The sequence below is a fragment of the Monodelphis domestica genome, chromosome 1 (genome assembly GCF_027887165.1).
Source record: "Monodelphis domestica isolate mMonDom1 chromosome 1, mMonDom1.pri, whole genome shotgun sequence".
NCBI lineage: Eukaryota > Metazoa > Chordata > Mammalia > Didelphimorphia > Didelphidae > Monodelphis > Monodelphis domestica.
Window position 1 is genome coordinate 760,355,534 of NC_077227.1, and position 18,730 is coordinate 760,374,263.

The 18,730-nt window shown below is 44.1% G+C and overlaps 1 protein-coding gene across 1 annotated transcript in view; it reads right to left on the reverse strand.

Annotated features, from left to right (window-relative positions):
* Positions 1-7,216, reverse strand: part of LOC100010066 (zinc finger protein 420-like) — a 32,209-nt gene extending 24,993 nt beyond the window's left edge. The window contains exons 1-2 of the mRNA XM_007477920.2: positions 7,120-7,216; positions 6,328-6,379 (exon numbers count right to left, since the gene is read on the reverse strand). Of these exons, the coding sequence (XP_007477982.2) occupies positions 6,328-6,360 (33 nt within the window). The 5' untranslated portion in view covers positions 6,361-6,379; positions 7,120-7,216. The remainder of the gene's footprint in view (positions 1-6,327; positions 6,380-7,119) is intronic.
* Positions 7,217-18,730: the final 11,514 nt, after the last annotated feature.

The window sequence follows — 18,730 nt, forward strand, 5'->3', positions numbered from 1 at the left end:
AAGGCACACTCAGTTTAACCCAGGGAAAGCTAAACTTATCAGGAGCTCCGGGAAGCCTCGGCCTCTCCCCCTCAGAGAGCAGGGTCGTCTGAAACAACAGTACCCTCAGGACTGGATGGACTGGCAAAAGGGCCTCGGGAGCCAGCTATTCTGAAGGCCTCTTCCTGAAAACAACCTGACCCAGTCGCAGGGGCACCCAGACAGCAGAGAAACAGAGAGAGACAGGGGAGTTTGTAACCCCCTGGCTGGATCCTTCCATCTCAGTCTCACGGAAGGTCCTTGCCTCAAGGCATACTCAGTTCAACCCAGAGAAAGCCAAACTTATCATGAGCCCTCAGAGTTCCGGGAAGCCGCGGCCCCTCCCCCCCTCAGAGTGCTGGCGCTTCTGGCCGGCTAAGGCACAGAAACAAGGGCCAAGTCAGGCTTAAAATGTGGAAGTAAGGCAACGGAGAAACATCAGGAGGGGACTGAGGACGCAGTAACAGTGAAACACCAGCAATTCCTGGCTTCCCCGGGAAGACACAACAACAACTGCATAGAATGGGCAATCTACCTAGGGCTAACACCTCTCAAAGCCAGACAGAAATAAGAAAAGCTAGTCCTCACCACTCAGATAGAGATGGCAAACTCCATAAAAGTACAAAAGCCCCAAAATTCAAAAAAAAAAAAAAACCCAAAACACAAGAAGAAGGGGGTGACTTTGGACACATTTTATGGAGCAAAAATACAAAACACAGAGGAGATAGAAGAGGAAACACAATCAACTTCTCTGAAACCTTCCAAAGGAAATGGAAACTCTCCACAAACCCATGAAGAATTTGAATCAGAAATGATCAAAAAGATGGAAGCCTTCTGGGAGGAAAAGTGGGAAATAATGCAAAAGAAATTCACGCATCTACAAAACCAGTTTTACCAAACTGAAAAGGAAAACCAGGCCTTAAAGCAAGAGCTAATAAAGCAAAGCCAAAAGACCAAGAAACTAGAAAAGAACATAAAATATCTCACTGACATGGTGACAGATTTGGAAAATAGAGGGAGAAGAGATAATTTAAGAATAATTGGACTTCCAGAAAAGCCAGAAATAAACAGCAAACTTGACATTGTAATACAAGATATAATCAAAGAAAATTGCCCAGAGATTCTAGAACAAGGGGGCAATACAACCACTGACAGAGCTCACAGAACACCCTCTACACTAAACCCCCAAAAGACAACTCCCAGGAATGTAATTGCCAAATTCCAAAGCTCTCAAACAAAAGAAAAAATCCTACAAGAAGCCAGAAAAAGACAATTTAGATATAAAGGAATGCCAATAAGGGTCACATAAGACCTTGCAAGTTCCAATCTGAATGATCGTAAAGCATGGAACATGATCTTCAGAAAGGCAAGAGAGCTGGGTCTTCAACCAAGAATCAGCTATCCAGAAAAACTGACTATATACTTCCAAGGGAAAGTATGGGCATTCAACAAAATAGAAGATTTCCAAGTTTTTGCAAAGAAAAGACCAGAGCTCTGTGGAAAGTTCGATATCGAAAATCAAAGAGCATGGAATACCTGAAAAGGTAAATATAAAGGAAAGGGAAAAGGAGAAAAATGTTATCTTCTTCTTTTACTCAAACTCTCTTCTATAAGGACTACATTTCTATCAATCTATGTATATTAACATGTGGGGAAAATGTAATGTGTAAACAGGGGGAAAAGAAAGACCAAATAGAATAATCTTTCTCACACAAAGATTTACATGGGAAGGGGAGGGGAAGAAAACTCCTATAAGAAGGAGAGGAAGAGAGTTTTTACTTAAACCTTACTCTCAGGGAAATCAACTCTGAGAGGGAAGAACATCCAGATACATTGGGATCTTGAATTCTATCTTACCCAACAAGGGAAGGGAGAAGGGAAAACCAAGAAGGGGAGGAGGAGAGGGAAAAGAAAAGGGGAGGGAAAGAGAGGGGGAGGGGGAGGAAGCAAAAAGGGAGGGACTAAAAAGGGAAATATCAAGGGTGGGGACTAGGGGAATTGATTTAAAGTAAATCACTGGACTAAAAGGTAGAGCCGAAGAAGAAAAGGTTAGAACTAGGGAAGGATATCAAAATGCCAGGGAGTCCCTAAGTGACAATCATAACTTTGAACGTGAATGGGATGAACTCACCCATAAAACGTAGACGAATAGCAGAACGGATTAGAATCCAAAACCCTACCATATGTTGTCTTCAAGAAACACACATGAGGAGCGTTGACACCTATAAGGTCAGAATTAAAGGATGGAGTAAGACCTTCTGGGCCTCAACTGACAGAAAGAAGGCAGGAGTGGTAATCATGATATCTGATAAAGCCAAAGCAAAAATAGACCTGATCAAAAGGGATAAAGAAGATAAATATATTTTGTTAAAAGGGACTTTAGATAATGAGGAAATTAATTAATCAACATGTATGCACCAAATAATATAGCACCCAAATTGCTAATGGAGAAACTAGGAGAATTGAAGGAAGAAATACACAGTAAAACCATATTAGTGGGAGACTAATACCAGCTTTGGGGACAAAAATCCACTATATGATAAAAACTGCTGGGTAAACTGGAAGACAGTGTGGGAGAGATTAGGTTTGGATCAACATCTCACACCCTACACCAAGATAAATTCAAAATGGGTGAATGACTTGAACATAAAGAAGGAAACTATAAGTAAATTAGGCAAACACAGAATAGTAGACATGTCAGACCTTTGGGAAGGGAAAGACTTTAAAAGCAAGCAAGACTTAGAAAGAGTCACAAAATGTAAAATAAATAATTTTGATTACATCAAATTAAAAAGCTTTTGTACAAACAAAACCAATGTAACTAAAATCAGAAGGAAGCAACAAACTGGGAAAAAAAATCTTCATAAAAACCTCTGACAAAGGTCTAATTACTCAAATTTATAAAGAGCTAAATCAACTGTACAAAAAATCAAGCCATTCTCCAATTGATAAATGGGCAAGGGACATGAATAGGCAATTTTCAGTTAAAGAAATCAAAACAATTAATAAGCACATGAAAAAGGGTTCTAAATCTCTTATAATCAGAGAGATGCAAATCAAAACAACTCTGAGGTATTACCTCACACCTAGCAGATTGGCTAACATGATAGCAAAGGAAAGTAATGAATGTTGTTTTCTTCCGTCTGTTTGGCCGAAGCAGTTTTCACATACTGGGTGAGCAAAGCCCCAGTTCACCAGGGGTCGATGACCCGATGGCTACCCTCACAAGGTTTAGCCGGCCTATTGAAGCCGTTGCCCGGGGTGTGGCCTCTGCCACATGCTAGCAGCTACTGGGAGCCACACGTGAGAGCTGGGTGTCAGGTGGGGGTCAGAGGCTGGAGAGCTGCCCTAGGAGGGCACGACAAGCCCTCCATACCAGAGATAATACCCCTCCCTGAGCACCCCATACACCCCAGATAGAACTATTATAAAGAGGTTAAGTATCATTGAAAACTACAAGGTGCACTTATAGAATAAAAGGGGGGATTGTGGAAGAGGCACGAAGAGAGGATTTGCAGGACAAGCCCGGCACGCAGACCAAGGTGAAGGACCAGTCTGTCAGTCAAGAAGAAAATTCCAAATGGAATGTTCCCAGGAGAGGCAGCTGGAGCTGGCAGGGGGAGATGTACTGAGGAGACTTTGGACTCTTGGGGGTCACTGACCAAGAGAGAAACCTCTTCTCTGGGTTCCTGACTAAAAAGAGACTGGCTTTTTCTGATCTAGGCAGAGAGAGACCTTTGGGGTTTGGCAGAGTCTGGACTTGAATTCCTCAAGCAGAGATTGTCTGACTGAAGAAGAAAGAAGATTTAACTGTTGTCCTCCATCTCTCTGGCTGTCTCTGTATGATAGCTGTGACAACACTGACATTTCCCACACCCTGCTAATTCTCCTCATAGATTAGGGACACCCTCATGCCCTTCACCTCAACCCCCATCCTGTTTGTTCCCAATAATCCCCCCTACCCGAGGAAGGAAGAGTGAAGAATATTTCTCTGAACTCTCATTGTTCCCCTGAGTTGCTCAGAAGGTGGCTGACCAAGAGTGGGGGAGGAGAAAGGGAGGTGTGGGTGGGAGGGAAGTGAAGGGGGAAGGGTAGGAAATATCTTGATTTATTAGCCTGGAGGGACCAACAGACAAAGCCCAGCGAGCACCCCCTCTAGCAGCATCTCTCCATCTATCTCTCAGAAGTTCTTCTATTTCCATAACAAATAGGCTTCCCCGAGGTCCCCCCAGCTGCTCTCTAGTCTGCAAGCCAGAGAATCCAGAACCAGAACCAGGAATAGCTCCACACAGATTATCCATTGATTACACAGCATTGAGAGGAGGAGGATTGAGGAAGTGCATAGAGAAGAGCATCAGGAGATGATGTCTGGAGGAGAAGACAAAGCCTGAGAAGATGGACAGAGGAAGGAGGCCTACCCTGACATGGAAGGGGGTTCCACTGATGAAGGTTCCTTTGGGTAAAGGGAGACGAGGACTCACACGGAGCCCAGAGACTTGGTGGCTGCAGTCTACCTGTGCGGGGGGGGGGGGGGGGGTCTTGGAGCACGGGGAGAGCTTTGACCCAGGGACCAGATTTCCAGGCCAATGTAGAACATGGAGAGCTTAACTGTGACCAGTGAAAGCTGAAATGTCTGCGGAATCTCAAAGCTCTGCTCTTCGGAGCACATCCATTTACTAACGGCTGACGACTGCCTGGCCAATATGGACCAGGCACTTTCCTGGGCTGGACCTCAAAATCAGGGGAAGAGACTGACCTACCTTCAAAGAGATGAATTAAATCAGACCAATGAAGGCAAAGGAAACATTCCAGTGTTGGGTCGTCTGCTTTCTAACTGGAGAAAAGATTAGGGAAAGGCCAAGTCGGGATGGGGAAGAGGGACGGAGGAAGTTCCCTGAAAGGGGTCCGACTCCTTCCCAATAGCTGTGAGCAATGAAAAGAACCAGGAAGCCAGAACTGATGGATCAATACGGACCCAGTTTGCAGATGAGACCCAGGGAGGGCCTGAGACCGACAAGGAGGAGAAAACTCCTTCCAGCAGGCTCAGGATCTGACTGTGCTTCTGGTCAACCTCAGCTCAGCTACGCAGCAGGCACAGGCGGGCCAGTTTCCCAGCCAGGCAGGAAGAGGCTCACATCATGTAATGCCCAATGAAAGATCGGCCATAGCAGGGAAAATGGTGAAAAGGAGCCAGGATAGCTGGGGAGCAGCACAGCAGAGCTCAGGGCAGGGCACAAGCCAGCCGTCGTCCTAAATCTGGGGTTCTGGTAGGACAAGAAGGAGATAAAGCAATGGGACAGGCTAAAGGAAGTCCCTCCTGTCAAGGGGCAAACCAGCGATTTGGGAGAAAATTCCTTATTTGGTAAAAGCTGCGAAGAAAACTGGCGGGAAATGGGGCTCAGAGCATAAGCCTACACCATCCTCTACTGGACAGGGTTTAAGGAAATATGAGCTTAATGTGAAAGATCGCAGGATCAGAAGGGAGGAGAGAGACAGCTCAGACACACCTCACAGCGACAGCCAATTACAGGCAAAATTAATTCTATCATGTTTTTAATTCAGATCCAAATAGTCTCCGTCCCTCCCTTCCCCCTCCCCGAGAGAGCAAAGAATCTGGTCAGACTTTACTGAGCAACTCCTTAAACTATGTTTCCTGATTAGCCATTTGTGGAAGAAATCTCAAACCAAAGATTCCTTAAAACAGAAAAACGTCTGAAGAGAACCTTAACTTCTGCTTGCCTCAGTTTCCCCAACAGTGAAATGGGGAAAATAAGAACGTTCACCCCAGAGCGCTGTTACACAGACTGCTGAAAGCAGATTTTAGCAGACCTCGAAGCCCTCCAGGCTGTCTGTGCCCCATTCTTTGTCCCTGAGCCTTCGGGACAAGCCCAGGACGTCTCCCTCAGGACCCCCCAACCCTACATGCACAGAAAACTCCCAGAACGTCAGGAAGTCGCCCCTTTCTCTGCAGCCTGACCCAGCAGGGAAGGACTAGAGCAGGGAGGAATCTACTGCCCAGAGAAGGCCTGAGGCAGCTGCTGGCTCTGCTCGAGAGCCCTCAAGCTCCTCTCCTGGCAAAAAGGCCCCATTTCTGGGTGAGGCCCTTCCTGGGCTCCCCCCAACTCCTGGGACTCCCTCTGGGTCAGGGGGCTCAGCAGAAAGGAGGGGGGAAGGGGGTCACTTCTGGGGGGGATACAACAGCCAAGGGGGCCTCTCGGGGGCTCCTCACCTCTAGGATTCTGGCTGTCCCTGGCAGGGACCCCGACCTTCCCCCCAACGGGCTTCCCTGGGGGGCCGGAATGCACTTACCCGGGCTGGGAGTCTGTCCGTTTGCAGGGCCATCCCGGGCACTCCAGGCTCCCTGTGGAGGCAGCAAAGCAGCCCCAGTGAGTCCCCCATGAAGCTCCTCCAGCTTTCCCGGCCTCGTCTCCCCCATCACGGTCCTGGCCCCCCATTTAGGGCCCCCCTACCCCTCCCTCTTTCCCATCATCCTCTCTGGCCAATGGCTCTGGCAGCCTGAGCTGGGATGGAGAAGGCACCCAGAGGGGCACGTTTTCCCTCGTTTTCCCTCCTCTTCCCAGGCCGGAGGCTGCCCCACAGGAGGCCCCCAGGGCCAGGCCTGCCCTCAGGGGAGAGCCTGGGAAGAGAAGAGGGTCTGGGGGGTTGCTGAGCCCCTCCCTCTGCTCCTCCTCTTCGGCCCCCTCCCTTCTCCCTTCCCCCACACCCCCACGAGAGGGGCCCAGGCAGAGCAGGGAAGTCTGGGAAGGCTAACAGAGCTCCTGGCAGGGCGGGCAGCGCCCTGGGGAGACTCGGGGGCTCCCGGGGAGGCTGAGACAGGAGGTGGGGGTGCTGGGGTCTCCCTAGAGGCTGGGGAGGGTGCCGGGGACCCTCTGGCCCAGCTGAGGCTGGGAATCCCTAAAGGGAACTGATTCCGGGGAGCCTAAGGGCCAGGGGGCAAAAAGGGGGCCAAGAAAAGGCTTTGGAGCCCTTTGGGGGGGCCCTGGGGCAGGAGGGCAGAGCTCAGGGATCCTCCCAGAGGAATCTCTAAGCAGAAGCTGGGAGGCAGGACTCCTGGGTCCTGACAGGGCTGGTAAAACTGACGTTTTAGGAGGAAAGAAGATCCCGAAGAAGAAGCCGGAGGCCACAGTCGACCCCAGTGAGAGCCGAGAGCAGGCCCAGGGATACAGCCTACCTCCCAGAGGATTCGAACCGCTGAGGCCTCACTTCCTTTCTGGCCCCAGCCAGCCCCGCCCAGCTGCAGCGTCCCAGGACGTGGGGAGGGGCGGGGCTCCGGGCTTTGTGCTCCAGGAGGCACAGGCGGGAGGGGGGCGGGCCAGGAGGGACTCGTAAGGCAAAATTCGAACTCAGTCCAGCCTAAGAGCCCCCCACACACACACACACACTGCCCGCGGCTGTACCCTGGGAGCGGGGAGAGACGTCCTCCGCCTCCCGCCAGGCTCCTCTACCTCCGGCCCCTCCCACTCGGGCCCCCCTTCCCGCTGTCCCAGGGATCCACGTGATAATTACCAAGGCTTGAGGTGCGGTGCAAAAGCAGTTCTATGGCCCCTTATGGGGCCAAAGCGGGAAAGTCTTTGAAAGTGGAGGAGGCGGGAGGAGGAGCCACCTTCATTTCCGGCTTCCCAGAGGCCTCCGCGCCGCCCGCTCTAGGCCTCCGGCTGGCCCTCCCCCCTCCCTCCTCCACCTTCCCTGCTCAAACTGCGGGCTTGCCCCGCCCCTTCCTTCCTCCTCACTCACTGAGACCGCCCCTCCCCCCTCCCTCCCTCTACTGTCCCGCCCCGCCCCGCTCCGCCCCTTCTTCCTCTCTCAAAAGGCCCCGCCCACGCGTAGGTCTCTGACTGGGAGGAGACACTTGATTCATCTTCTACCCTGTCAGTGGGCCCAACCAGGCTCGCCAATACAGCATCCCTAATGACTACCTCCGACTCCAGCTGTCTTCTCAGGACAGGCTCTTCTGCCTGGCACAGCCGGCCTAATCTTCTCTACTCTACCTGTCAAATATTCTCTACTTCCCTGCGCCCCTGTCTGGGAGAACACACAGGCTCCTTCCCTGCCTGGAGCGTTTGGGCTCCCACCCTCAGCCCTGGGGACTCTGCCTGGGCCCATCCCATGTGGGGTCCAAAAGCCCTGCTGCCTTTTGGGGGTCTGGAGGATGGGAGAAGGGAGGGGGAAGAAGAGGAGGAACAGAGGGAGGGGCTCATCTGCCCCTACAGGCCTCTTCTCTTCCCAAGCTGCTCCCCACTCCTGCTGCCGGTAGCAGGCTCTCCTCTGAGTGCAGGCCTGGCCCTGGGTGATCTCTGTGGCCCCTCACCCCATGGAGAACCCTGTGCGGCAGCCTCTGGCCTGGGAAGAGAAGGGAAAACCTCTGCCCCTCTGGGTCCCTTCTCCCTCCCCAACTCAGGGTGCAGGGACTTGGGCCTGGCCCCAGGAGGGATGGGTTTCAGCATTACATCACACCACTGAATAGAAATGGGATCATGGAGGCAATTTTCTTCCTTTGGAACCAGGAAAATGAAATGAAGGGAATCATTTCAATGGACTTTACCTTGTCACATGGCCCCACCTCCATAGGTTGTCCCCAATGAGGCATGAAACCAGCTGATGTAGAATCAAGGAAATCAAGAAGAGCAGACCTTGAAGTGACATGACAAAATACAGTAGAGAAAGCCTGGTCTAGGATGGGCCTCAGGACATAGAATGACTGTCTGGGCACCAGGAGGAAGGAGGGAGGAGGCAGGAGGCAGGAGACAGGAAAGAACATTAGCCTAGAAAACACAATCGTTAGCAGTGATATGTTGTTGAGGGTTGCGAAATGGGTTTCACCTTAACCATGTGATAGACGGGTCTCTGGTGCCCCAGAAGCACTCTGATGAGAATTCATCCCCTAAGAGGCCCCCCACCATGTTCCTGGTTCCAATCATCATATCACTTCCATTGCCCAAGGGGTTTTAGAGAAATGCTTCCTAACCATTTCTCCGTAGGACAAGTGGATTCCTGAACTTCTGGCTGATGTCTAATGGGTCAAAGCACATACTTCCTGCTTCATTCTTTTTCACTGTTTGACCTGCTCACAAACTTTTCTTTTGAAGCTTAGAGCAGGGGTCCCCAAACTATGGCCCTCAGGCTACATGTGGCCCCCTAAGGCCATTTATCTGGCCCCCCAGTGCACTTCTGGAAGGGGCACCCCTTTCATTGGCAAACACATTCTGTGCTCCTGGAGTACTGTATGTGGCGGTGCCTCAACGTGTGGCATCACTCATGAACAGTACGACTTCTGGTGACATCATCGTTTGCATGGCACCTTGTTCTGAGAGTAACTGAAGGAGAACGAGGCGTCTCACAAAGCATTCTGTGGCTGCACAATGGAAGACGTCAGCATGGGGAGCGGCGATCTGGGGGAGGGGATTCCACTGTGTATGCTGCTGCCTCATAGTGATGGTGGTGATGGGCCTGTGCAAGGTGTGGCAGCCCCATCCCAGCCAGCACTGCAGCCTCTGCTATCCCAGACAGCCGTATACAGTGTCACAGGTCCAGCAACACCTCCAGTCCCATATACACAATTGTGACTCTCTGAAAGACGCATTCAAGTCAAGCAGCTGGCCTAGTTTCTATGCCTCTCTCCCCTCTGAGATATATCCTAGTGGCAGGAACCAGGCACTCCACATGTCGACCGTCTTTGGCAGCACTTAAGTCTGTGAACAGACTTTTTCCGGAATGAAACATCTGACATCTCCACCCAGATCTAGACTGACTGATGCACACTCACATGACTTGTCATGGCTAGCAGTGACAAATATGGAAGCAGACACTGACCATCCCATTAGCCAAAAGCAGGCCCAGAGTTCCCATTGAAATACTGGCCAGTTTGTTGATTTAAATGTACTTGTTCTTTATTTTAAATATTGCATTTGTTCCCATTTTGGTTTTGTACTTTAAAATAAGATATGTGCTGCGTACATAGGCATTTGTTCATAGTTTTATTTTGGAATACGGCCCTCCAACACTCTGAGGGACAGTGAACTGGCCCCTGTGTAAAAAGTTTGGAGATCCCTGGCTTAAAGTGTCAGCAGGAAGTCAGCCCATTATACACAAACTACTCAAAAGTAATGGGTGGCCATTTGGGGGGGGGGAGATTGTGAATCTTAAAATTTCTCAGGCTCTACTTCAGAAGATTTGATTAAGCTAAACCCATTTTAAACAATGAAGGTACCTAGTCAGGAATGTAGGTGGGAACTCTAACATTACTCCACCCATACTTAGGCATACTTATGGGGAAGATAAAGTTGTAAACTCCTGATTGAACAATGAAAAATTCCCTAACTCATACTTATAGTGAAGCTAAAGTCTTAAGCTAGGTCTATATTTAGATCTAATACAAAATGGTGCTAAGTACCTATGAAGGTAAAATTAATCACTAAAAGGTCAGGCAACATTGCAAGGGACAAGCTTAGCAAAGAGGTGTAAAGTACTCAGAAGATATAATCTACCCAGAGAAGGTGAGAACTAAAATCCAAGACTGGGAAGTCCTAGGAAAAAGTGTCTACTCAGGTGTGAATTAAGAATGGTCAGTCCTTTGGAAAACATCTACTGTGATTGGTAGATGTGAAAACATAGGGGAGGTGACATAGGAGATAATTTCTCTTTAAAAGGAGCTGTCTGAACCAGTTCAGGAGAGTTAGAGTGAGTTGAGCTGGAAGGCTGAACTTGAGGGTCTCTCTGAACACTAGAATCTTACTTGGGACAAATCTTGTGGCGAGTGGATCAAAGGCTGACTGAGCTCTCTCTTAAGGCTTAAGCCTAGGCTGGCCTAGGCTGACCTAGGCCTTTTCCTATTATTCCCTCTTACTCTGTCTCTTTCCCTTTCTTTAATTCCTTTATTTGTATTAATTTAAATCTCCATAAGACCCAGCTGACTTGGGTATTTCATATTTGGGAAATTTTCCCATGGTGACCACTTAATTTTGATTTAATTCAAGACACTAAAATTATCTTTACAGTTTTGACAGTTCACAGTCTTGAAAACCATATTTTCATGGTCACAGTTTATGCCAACCACTCTTTTGTCTGTAACAAGATTAACATCTATCCTCATAAATTCAAAAGCAGGCAAGGGCAGAGAAAGGACATTCAGCAAATTGATATTTAATTTGAGGCTTGTAAGATTCATAATACTCCTTCATTCCCTGCCTTTACCTCCCCTCCTGGCACTGAGGCTTCCATCCTTCACTTGGTCATTATGACTTGACCAATGACCTCTACTTTGGCCCCCACCCCCATTCCTGGACTGACTTTACTCATAGTATCTTAAATATCAATGATGGCTCACAGACTGGCATTCAAGGTCTCCAAGATTTTTATTAGCTTTGTAAACCAGAGCAAATCAATTTTCCTTCTGTGAGGCTATTTCATTTTATCTAAGATGGAGGTGTTTGGGGTTGATGCCCCTCCCTCAAGTGTTGTTGAGTGCAGTGAACCTTTCATGACTTCATGGAATGGAGTTCCTCTTCCCACGTGTTTGTGACATAACATTCCTGCTGAGTCCACCAAAACATAGACATATCAGTTCAAGGCTGCATGAACAGTTCCAAGATCTCCTGGGAGCGGGTCACTCCCCTGTTCACATTCTGGGGAGGATAGATTGTGTCTCTGGAGAAGAGCTTTAAATCTGGTGTTCTGCTTACAATAAATGTTCATTATCCCTCTTTGATAATGTTCCAGTCTTGCTTTCTTGCGACTCCATAGCTGTTCTCCAACAGCTCTAAGCTGTCCCCCGACAGTTCTAAAAGGTCCCCTATTTCAACTCCGTAGATGTCCCCGGCAACCTAGATCATTTTAATTGGGCCCTGATTCAAGGACCTGTTATAGATTTATTTTTCTTTTACTTGGAATTTTTACACACAAGACTTGGATAGTCTATATTTTCATCCAGAAATTTTCTTTTTTATTTGGATTTTTCTGATGTCTTTAATTTCTCTTTCCAGTTGATTCATATACCTCATACCTCAGCCATGCATCCCTAAGTGATCCTGTGTTTTTCAATCACCCTTTAACTGGGAAATGTAAAAATATTATGATTTTAAATTGCAAAGTTTAAATTCCTTTTAAGAAGAATTTTAGGTAAAAAAAGATGCTACCTCTCTGAATCCAGAAAATAAACTGTTGGGGAAGACACCATGAGGAAACCTCCAGACCACAAGGTGCACAAGAAGATCAAAAATGAACTTTGGGTGTGGTTGATTGAACATTTATTTGTATGTATACTTTCATGCCAAAGGGGACTGACTGCCCCCTAACTGACTTTTTGTCAATGAGTCCAGCAATTATTGGTTTTGTTCTTTTTTCCTCTTATCCTCAAATTATTGTAATCTTTAAATTGATTATGTTTTCGTGATCGTTTGGGGGAAAATTGTTTTTTCCCAACAAGGATCATATGGAGAATTGTAAAAATGGAGATTTGAACCCCAGACTTCAATCCCCAGAAGTCCTAGTTCCTCTAGTTCCCTAGATGCCCTCTAAACTCACTGAATTCCCACCTGTATGAGATCAAAATTTCTATTTAAACTGGCTTCAAAAGCCTACTGTCTCTCTTCTTACTTCCTCTTCCAAGCACACTCGGCTCTCTACCTAGCAGGCAAGATGTGAATGGATTTTGAATGGGCTCTCTGGGACTAGACACGTGTTTTATTATTTTGTATTTTCCTTAATTCTCAATCTTAAATAAATTGCTACAATTAGCTAATGTCAAAATATAAAATTTATGGATTCAAAAACATATATATAATAGACACCATCATTATTATCTTTATGTAAGGTTTGATTGTAATAGAATGCAATTCTCAAGGAATTTGTAACCTCCCTGCTAAATTCCAGAGGCTATTGTCTCTGGTGAGTTCACAAGCCTCCTAAAGCCAGTTGAACTGGTTTTAGATAAAGCCTAATCAAGACATTAATCAGATAGTCTAATTAAATAATTATGAATCTTCTTCTTTTGATCTTGAACTAGAAAATCACAGAATTTCCAACTTGATCTCTAAAGTCATTGCATTTCTAAAGTTCCCATAGCTCTCCCTTTGAACTCAATTCAGAAGTGATCAGATTTCATTTGTATCCTGACATCCCCTTTGCAGCCATCAGAATATTTGGTACTGATATGCATATAGGCCACCTTTAGAGTACCTGGTCCAGAGTTCTGGACCTGATTCCTACCTCTGCTGACCATTTCAAAGTGGCTTGTACAAAAAGGGAATGCTTTGTAACTTAGATTCAGTCTTTGTTTCTTGTGTAGGATCTCACTCACTCTGATCTCTCTTTATTCTTACTATTCTCTATCTTCTATCTTGAATATATGTTCAGAGTTCTGTGGTAATTTATCTGCAGGCTTGTGGTTTTTAGCAGGAATATGAGTTATTAAGATGAATTACTTCACTGCAGTCTAGCACAGTTTCCTCACCTTTAGAATAAGAATATTCTACCTTCTAAGGAGTAGTATGAGGATAAAATGAGAGAACATGTAAAGTGATTTGCAAACCTTAAAGTACTATGAAAATGCCTTGTTGAGTCGTGCCCACTCTTTATGTCCCGATTTTGGGTTGGAAAAAATATTGTATTGCCTTCTCATTTCCTTTTCTAGCTCATTCTACAGATGAGGAAACTGATGACAACAGGGTTAAGTGACTTGCCTGGGATCATACGCTAGTAAATAGTATCTTATTTAAGATTTTTGCATCTATATTCATTAGGGAGATTGGTCTATAGTTTTCTTTCTCTGTTTTTAATCTGCTGGTTTTGGAATCAGTACCATGTTTGTGTCATAAAAGGAGTTTGGTATTAGGTCACAGAAACATAGCAAACAAATGCAAAAAAGCAGAAATAATGAATGCAGCCTTCTCAGATCACAAGGCAATAAAAATAATGATTAGTAATGGTACATGGAAAACCAAATCTAAAACCAATTGGAAATTAAACAATATGATACTCCAAAACCGTTTAGTTAAAGAAGAAATCATAGAAACAATTAATAATTTCATCAAGGAAAATGACAATGGCGAAACATCCTTTCAAACCTTTTGGGATGCAGCCAAAGCGGTAATCAGAGGCAAATTCATATCCCTGAAAGCTTATATTAACAAACAAGGGAGAGCAGAGATCAATCAATTGGAAATGCAATTGAAAAAACTCGAAAGCGATCAAATTAAAACCCCCCAGCAGAAAACCAAATTAGAAATCCTAAAAATTAAGGGAGAAATTAATAAAATCGAAAGTGATAGAACTATTGATTTAATAAATAAGACAAGAAGCTGGTACTTTGAAAAAACAAACAAAATAGACAAAGTACTGGTCAATCTAATTAAAAAAAGGAAGGAAGAAAAGCAAATTCACAGCATTAAAGATGAAAAGGGGGACAGCACCTCCAATGAAGTGGAAATTAAGGCAATCATTAGAAATTACTTTGCCCAATTATATGGCAATAAATACACCAATTTAGGAGAAATGGATGAATATATACAAAAATACAAACTGCCTAGACTAACAGAAGAGGAAATAGAATTCTTAAATAATCCCATATCAGAAATTGAAATCCATCAAGCCATCAAAGAACTTCCTAAGAAAAAATCCCCAGGGCCTGATGGATTCACCTGTGAATTCTATCAAACATTCAGAGAACAGTTAACCCCAATACTATACAAACTATTTGACATAATAAGCAAAGAGGGAGTTCTACCAAACTCCTTTTACGACACAAACATGGTACTGATTCCAAAACCAGGCAGGTCAAAAACAGAGAAAGAAAACTATAGGCCAATCTCCCTAATGAATATAGATGCAAAAATCTTAAATAGGATACTAGCAAAAAGACTCCAGCAAGTGATCAGAAGGATCATTCACCATGATCAAGTAGGATTCATACCAGGGATGCAGGGCTGGTTCAATATTAGGAAAACCATCCATATAATTGACCACATCAACAAGCAAACTAGCAAGAACCACATGATTATCTCAATAGATGCAGAAAAAGCCTTTGATAAAATACAACACCCATTCCTATTAAAAACACTAGAAAGCATAGGAATAGAAGGGTCATTCCTAAAAATAATAAACAGTATATATCTAAAACCAACAGCTAATATCATCTGCAATGGGGATAAACTAGATGCATTCCCAATAAGATCAGGAGTGAAACAAGGATGTCCATTATCACCTCTACTATTTGACATTGTACTAGAAACACTAGCAGTAGCAATTAGAGAAGATAAAGAAATTGAAGGCATCAAAATAGGCAAGGAGGAGACCAAGTTATCACTCTTTGCGGATGACATGATGGTCTACTTAAAGAATCCTAGAGATTCAACCAAAAAGCTAATTGAAATAATCAACAACTTTAGCAAAGTTGCAGGATACAAAATAAACCCACATAAATCATCAGCTTTTCTATATATCTCCAACACAGCTCAGCAGCAAGAACTAGAAAGAGAAATCCCATTCAAAATCACCTTAGACAAAATAAAATACCTAGGAATCTATCTCCCAAGACAAACACAGGAACTATATGAACACAACTACAAAACACTCGCCACACAACTAAAACTAGACCTGAACAAATGGAAAAACATTAACTGCTCATGGATAGGACGAGCCAATATAATAAAAATGACCATCCTATCCAAACTTATTTATCTATTTAGTGCCATACCCATTGAACTTCCAAAATACTTCTTCACTGATTTAGAAAAAACCATAACAAAGTTCATTTGGAAGAACAAAAGATCAAGGATATCCAGGGAAATAATGAAAAAAAAACACATACGATGGGGGCCTTGCAGTCCCTGACCTAAAACTATATTACAAAGCAGCAGTCATCAAAACAATTTGGTACTGGCTAAGAAACAGAAAGGAAGATCAGTGGAATAGACTGGGGGAAAGCGACCTCAGCAAGACAGTATACGATAAACCCAAAGATCCCAGCTTTTGGGACAAAAATCCACTATTCGATAAAAACTGCTGGGAAAATTGGAAGACAGTGTGGGAGAGACTAGGAATAGATCAACACCTCACACCCTACACCAAGATAAATTCAAAATGGGTGAGTGAATTAAACATAAAGAAGGAAACCATAAGTAAATTGGGTAAACACAGAATAGTATACATGTCAGACCTTTGGGAGGGGAAAGGCTTTAAAACCAAGCAAGATGTAGAAAGAATCACAAAATGTAAAATAAATAATTTTGACTACATCAAACTAAAAAGCTTTTGTACAAACAAAACCAATATAACTAAAATCAGAAGGGAAACAACACATTGGGAAAAAATCTTCATAGAAACCTCTGACAAAGGTTTAATTACTCATATTTATAATGAGCTAAATCAATTGTACAAAAAATCAAGCCATTCTCCAATTGATAAATGGGCAAGGGAAATGGATAGGCAGTTCTCAGATAAAGAAATCAAAACTATTAACAAGCACATGAAGAAGTGCTCTACATCTCTTATAATCAGAGAGATGCAAATCAAAACAACTCTGAGGTATCACCTCACACCTAGCAGATTGGCTAACATGACAGCAAAGGAAAGTAATGAATGCTGGAGGGGATGTGGCAAAGTAGGGACATTAATTCATTGCTGGAGGAGCTGTGAATTGATCCAACCATTCTGGAGGGCAATTTGGAACTATGCCCAAAGGGCGACAAAAGAATATCTACCTTTTGACCCAGCCATAGCACTGCTGGGTCTGTACCCCAAAGAGATAATGGACACAAAGACTTGTACAAAAATATTCATAGCTGCGCTCTTTGTGGTGGCCCAAAACTGGAAAACGAGGGGATGCCCATCAATTGGGGAATGGCTGAACAAACTGTGGTATATGTTGGTGATGGAGTACTATTGTGCTAAAAGGAATAATAAAGTGGAGAAGTTCCATGGAGACTGGAACAACCTCCAGGAAGTGATGCAGAGCGAGAGGAGCAGAACCAGGAGAACATTGTACACAGAGACTAATACACTGTGGTATAATCGAACGTAATGGACTTCTCCATTAGTGGCGGTGTAATGTCCCTGAACAACTTGCAGGGATCCAGGAGAAAAAAACACCATTCATAAGCAAAGGATAAACTATGGGAATGGAAACACCGAGAAAAAGCAACTGCCTGAATACAGAGGTTGAGGGGACATGACAGAGGATAGACTCTAAATGAACACTCTAATGCAAATACTATCAACAAAGCAATGGGTTCAAATCAAGAAAACATCTAATGCCCAGTGGACTTACGCGTCGGCTATGGGGGGTGGGGGGGAGGAAAAGAAAATGATCTATGTCTTTAACGAATAATGCTTGGAAATTATCAAATAAAATATATTAATAAAAAAAATTAAAAAAAATAAAAGGAGTTTGGTAGAACTCCCTCTTTGCTTATTATGTCAAATAGTTTGTATAGTATTGGGATTAACTGTTCTCTGAATGTTTGATGGAATTCACTGGTGAATCCATCAGGCCCTGGGGATATTTTCTTAGGGAGTTCTTTGATGGCCTGTTGGATTTCATTTTCTGATATGGGATTATTTAAGAATTCTATTTCTTCATCTGTTAGTCTAGGCAGTTTGTATTTTTGTATATATTCATCCATATCGCCTAGATTGCTATATTTATTGCCATATAATTGGGCAAATAATTTTTAATGATTGCCTTGATTTCCTCTTCATTGGAGGTGATGTCCCCCTTTTCATCTTTGATGCTGTTAATTTGCTTTTCTTCTTTCCTTTTTTAAATTAGATTGACCAGTACTTTATCTATTTTGTTTGTTTTTTCAAAGTACCAGCTTCTAGTCTTATTTATTAAATCAATAGTTCTATCACTTTCTATTTCATTAATTTCTCCCTTAATTTTTAGGATTTCTAGTTTGGTTTTCTGCTGGGGGTGTTTAATTTGATCGCTTTTGAGTTTTTTTATTTGCATTTCCAATTGATTGAATTCTGCTCTCCCTAGTTTGTTAATATATGCACTCAGGAATATGAATTTACCTCTGATTACTGCTTTGGCTGCATCCCAAAAGGTTATTAATTCTAATTATTCTAAGATTTCATTCACTTCTTTTACCTCTTTCTTATTTATTTTTTTTATTTTATTTCTCTAAATTTGATAATGGTTGGTTCAAATTTCCCACTAATATTGTTTTACTGTCTATTTCTTCCTTCAATTCTCCTAGTTTCTCCATTAGAAATTTGGGTGCTATATTATTTGGTGCATACATGTTGATTAGTGATATTTCCTCATTATCTAAAGTCCAACCCAGGCCTAAGCCCTAAAAGAAAGATCAGTCAGTCCTTATATCTTAATCACTCACCACAAGCTCTGTCCAAACAAGGGATTCTAGTGACACCAGGACAGCATCATCTCAGCTGCCTCCACCAGCTCAATCCTCAATCTGAATGTTTCAGAATGAGTTACCTGAGCTCCTATATGAGTTCCTATTTAAAGGGCAATTTCTCCTATGTCACCTCCCCTAAGTTCTTCCATCTACCAATCACAGTAGACATTTTCCAAAGGACAGTCCATTCTGAATTCACACCTGAGTAGACTAAACTTTTGAGTAATCCACACCTGAGTAGACTAAAATATCTGAGTAAGTTCTCACCTCTTTGCTCCTTGTAAGGTCATAAGTTGCCTGACCTTTATAGGTACTTAGCACCCTTTTGTATTAAT